Source organism: Phyllostomus discolor, chromosome 3, assembly GCF_004126475.2.
Source record: "Phyllostomus discolor isolate MPI-MPIP mPhyDis1 chromosome 3, mPhyDis1.pri.v3, whole genome shotgun sequence".
NCBI classification, from domain to species: Eukaryota; Metazoa; Chordata; class Mammalia; order Chiroptera; family Phyllostomidae; genus Phyllostomus; species Phyllostomus discolor.
Window position 1 is genome coordinate 118,206,268 of NC_040905.2, and position 3,999 is coordinate 118,210,266.

Consider the following 3,999-nt stretch of genomic DNA (forward strand, 5'->3'; position numbering starts at 1 on the left):
GGCAGTGTGCCAGTACTTTTTTGGGTACATTCATAACAAATTTTTGTGCCTTTATTTGAAAACTTTTCACATATTTTGATGTTTTCTGGGCTGAGCAGAGCCCCACTGGGCACCTTCCCACCCCCACCCCATTTCCTGCAGGAGTCGCCCAGGACCCAGAAACCAGTACTGGTTCAGAAAATGCCTGCCTGTGCCGAATGAGCAGGGTGCAGCTGACAGCCTCTGAGTTCAGTGGCCACATCGTCTAAACCTGAAATTGGGGCACTTGGTTTGATAAATCGAATACAATTGTGGTATCCTGAGGGACTTTCGGAACTCACTTCTGCTGTTCTGTGGCGACAGCTAGTCCAAACAATGCCTTGTAAGAAGGAGAAAAAGGCGCCCAGACACAGCTTCGTGGGTGCCCAGCCTGCACGGTGAAGGCTGGGTTTCCACCCCAGCTCAGCCCATCCCCACACGCCAGACACAGGCCTGTGGTGGCCAGGTGGATCCTCCACCACTTTGTGCCCCTTCTCTCCCCCACCTCATGACCTGGCCCCCCAGCTCAGGCCACATGGCAGTCACACTCACACAGTTCCCAACTGTCTCTCTCTTTGTAGGTCAGTCTGACGGCTCTCAGCCGCTGCACCCTGTGACTCAACAACTTCCTCTTTGCAAATTTCCTCTTTGCCCTGGGGAAATACCAACCGCTTCTGGCCCATGTGGCTGGCACCCTGGGCTCTGGCATGGGCTGGTCTCAGAGACAGCCAGTTGGGTCTTGTCCCCTCCTGTCTGTTCCAGATCCACAGGGGAAGCCCCTGGTTCTGCCAGCCTGTCCTAGGTCCTCATTTAGCTCACTCGCACTGACTTCGACTGGAGAAGGGAAAGAGCTTGAAACAGACAAACACATTAAACGTTTAACAGCAGAGTTTCACCAAGATACAGCTACCAGGTCTCCCATCTCCCTCCCGCCTCTGCCGGGGAGGCTGTGAGAAAGGAACACAGCGGCTGAACTGAAGAACCACACTCAGGTCACAAATGCAGTCTTTCTATCAAGCCCGGCATTCTTTTATTGGGCAACAGACAGAGTTAAATCCACTACCTCCACCCATTTAAGCAGAGATGAGGGCACCGATGTTCTCAGCAGGTGCTCAGGTTGGCATGTCCTCAGCTTCCGAAACCCTTCCTGCCCCTCCCTCACGCCCTCCGTACTCACCTCTACCCTTCACAAACCACCAAGTCCTTGCCTCTTGCACACAGAACACACCCATGAGTGGACCCGCACAGGTGCTGGGGCCTCTGAGAACCATTCCTGCCCAGAAACCTCCGTCCTCCGGAGGAGTAACGGCTGAAGCCTTTGGCTGCCTCAGTCCATAGTTAGTTCCAAGGGAGAGTGTGGTGGCTTGGCACAAAGGCCAGCTCTTGGGACAAAGAGTCCAGGTGCTGGTACAAGCGCCCTTGAGAGCACAGCTAGATGACACCACTCCAGGCTGGCCCCCCACAGAGCACTGGGGCCTAGAGTTAAACGACTTTTATGGGATGACCCAGGGACTGTCCTAATCTATGGGGTCAAATGTGCTTTCCAGAGTAACCCTAGATGGGAGTGTGCTGGCTTGTGATTTCCTTCTTCTCAGACTCTGATGTCCCTGAAAAATCCTCTGAGCAATTGTAGGTCAAGGAAATTTGGCCTTATGGAGACTTGGCCTCTGGTTTCAAGGGCAAAAAAGTGGCAAAAAGGGTTGATGGAGAGAAGTAGGGGTTGATGAGGAAGTCTTATTCATCCAGTCTTCAAGCCTTCAGCAGGTGTAGGCCCCAGCCTCGGTGCTGGGTTCGGATGTTGGGTGGCAATGCCGGTATGGGGTGTTGGGTGCAGAAGCTGGAAGTCCTGGGGTTAAGAAGCTAGTTGAGGTTCAGAGTGAAAATGTTGGGTGAACATGCTAGGTGATGATGAGGTTGGAAATGATGATAGGAGGGAAGGTGAGGGAAGCTAGATATAATTTTGACCTCCAGTCTTGTATTCACAAGCACTAAGCGACCTGCACATCTCCCACTTCTGGTCCATCAGAATCAGCAGCCTCCACAGCCCCATTCTCACCACCCACAAGCGGCTCTTCCTCCCCCTTTAGGCTGGAGGTTGACCCAGCCTTTAGCTCCTCCAGGGCCAAGGAGCCCTGGCGAGACTTCCGTCTACCAAAGAAAGTGGTGAGTGTGGGCCGCCGGCCTGAGCCCTCCCCCTCTGGGATCCCAGAGCCCTTGTCACCACCAGACCCTCCTGCTGTTGTTATCACAGCCTCCTCATCAGACACTTGGGCAGGCCCAGCCCAGGCGTCTACCACCCCATTGCGCTTTCCTCCTCTGCTTAGTGTCAGGGCACCTGTCCTCCGCTTCTGCCGCTGGCGCCACAGCAGGAGTAGTGCCAAGAGGACAATGACCACCAGAAGAGCCACAAGCACAGCCATTATTAGGGTATTATTTGTCTTCTGATCTGGACTTACGGAGGGCCCACTGTCTGTGTTTGTGGAAGCCTTTGGAGTAGTTGTGATGGGCGTCGTTTCCCAAGGGGTGGGGGAGCCATTGGTCTCCTTGGGAGTCTCCAAAGAGCTAGTTGCCATTGTGCCAGGGAGTACACTGGTCCCATTGGAAGTCTCCAGATAGCTAGGTGTTATGGTGATGGGGGGTCCACTGGTTCTATCAGAGGTAGCCAGAGAGCTAGTTGCCATGGTGACAGGGAGTCCACTGGTCCGGTTGGAGCTTTCCTGAGAGCTAGTTTCCATGATGATGGGGAGTCCACTGGTCCCATTGGAGCTTCCCTGAGAGCTAGTTGCCATGGTGATAGGAGGTCCACTGGTCCCATTGGAGGTCTCCAGAGTGCCAGTTGCTGTGGTTCCACCAGTCATATTGTGAAATCCCAGAGTATTAATTGCTGGTGGAGTGGGGTTACTGTTTACATTAGAGATTTCCTGGGGCACTGATGGCTTCTCGGTGGAAACTTCCTGGGAGATTGTTGGTCCAGCTATAGAGAGGCCACTACTGGCAGTAACGGAAGTCTCAGTAGAAGACACCTCATTGGCTGCATAAGGAGTTGAGGAAGGTGGGATGATCTGGTGCCCAGTGCTGTCATTTTTCTCAGGGACCCTCGATATATAATCGGAGGCCATTGTGTTAAGGTTTGGGGCCTCAGAGCTACTCATGACCAAAGTAAAAGGAGAGTTCATGGGTGTAGATGCCTCCAGAGAAGCAGAGTAACCCCCAAAGAAGAGGAAAAGCAGGATCATTTCCATGACAACAGGCATGAGCAGGAGTTGGGACCTGAGGGTGGGGAAGTTGGAGAAATGGAACACATAAGGAGCTATGGTAGGGCCTGGCCAGGCCCTTCCCTCCCACCCACTTCCCTGCCAACTGCAAGGCCTAACCTGTGGTTTAACGGCTTTTTCCACCCTTTCTTTTACTATTATCAGAAATAACAGGGGAACAGATGTTGGCAGCTCCCCTATCTACTATCCCATAGCACCCCCGCACCCAGCCTTAGCAGCATGCACTTCGGCAAAGGCCACCCCTTCTGGCCTTCCCTGACCCTATTCAGCCCCAGTGGCTCCTGATACTCTTTCCCCATCATCCATCAGTGTCTTTACAAGCCATAGGCACATTCCCAGGTCTGCTGAGACCCCTGCCCCACCAAGTCACACCCCCTTACCAGCTCACTTGATAAGGACACAGGGCTGGGGCCAGGCTGCTCCAACTCCTCCTGAAGCTGGGGCAGGACTGGGCAGACAGGGCCCCTAGGGGAAAGGAAGTAGCCTTAGCTCCACCCACCCACCCCAGCATCCTGCCCCACCCACCCTGTTCCCACAGCTGCCATGTGTTGAGAGCAGCATCACTTACGCTTTCTGGGGTCTGAGATGGTGCCAGAGGCTCTGGGGTCTTAGCTGATGTAGAGGCAAGGAATCTGGAATGGGGATTCCTGGGTATTAGCGGAGAAATGGAATGGCAAGGGGTGAAGGGGGGATAGGGAAGGGGTTC

At 54.0% G+C, this 3,999-nt stretch overlaps 1 protein-coding gene across 2 annotated transcripts; it reads right to left on the reverse strand.

The window, feature by feature from the left end:
• Window positions 1–1,018: 1,018 nt before the first annotated feature.
• SPN (sialophorin) lies at window positions 1,019–3,757 on the reverse strand. Of its 2 annotated transcripts, none has more exons than XM_036021269.1 (2): window positions 3,674–3,757; window positions 1,019–3,288 (listed from the first exon to the last, which is right to left on the reverse strand). In XM_036021269.1, the coding sequence occupies exon 2, from the start codon at window positions 3,270–3,272 to the stop codon at window positions 2,007–2,009; it is 1,266 nt and encodes a 421-aa protein (XP_035877162.1). In that variant the 5' UTR covers window positions 3,273–3,288; window positions 3,674–3,757; the 3' UTR covers window positions 1,019–2,006. The 2 variants fall into 2 exon arrangements, with proteins under 2 accessions (XP_035877162.1, XP_035877163.1); XM_036021270.1 differs by having other exon boundaries at window positions 3,682–3,748.
• Between the last annotated feature and the right edge of the window lie 242 nt (window positions 3,758–3,999).

Bases quoted from the DNA above. Each gene is read 5' to 3' on its own strand.
- SPN (XM_036021269.1), bottom strand. From the start codon at position 3,272: ATGCCTGTTGTCATGGAAATGATCCTGCTTTTCCTCTTCTTTGGGGGT.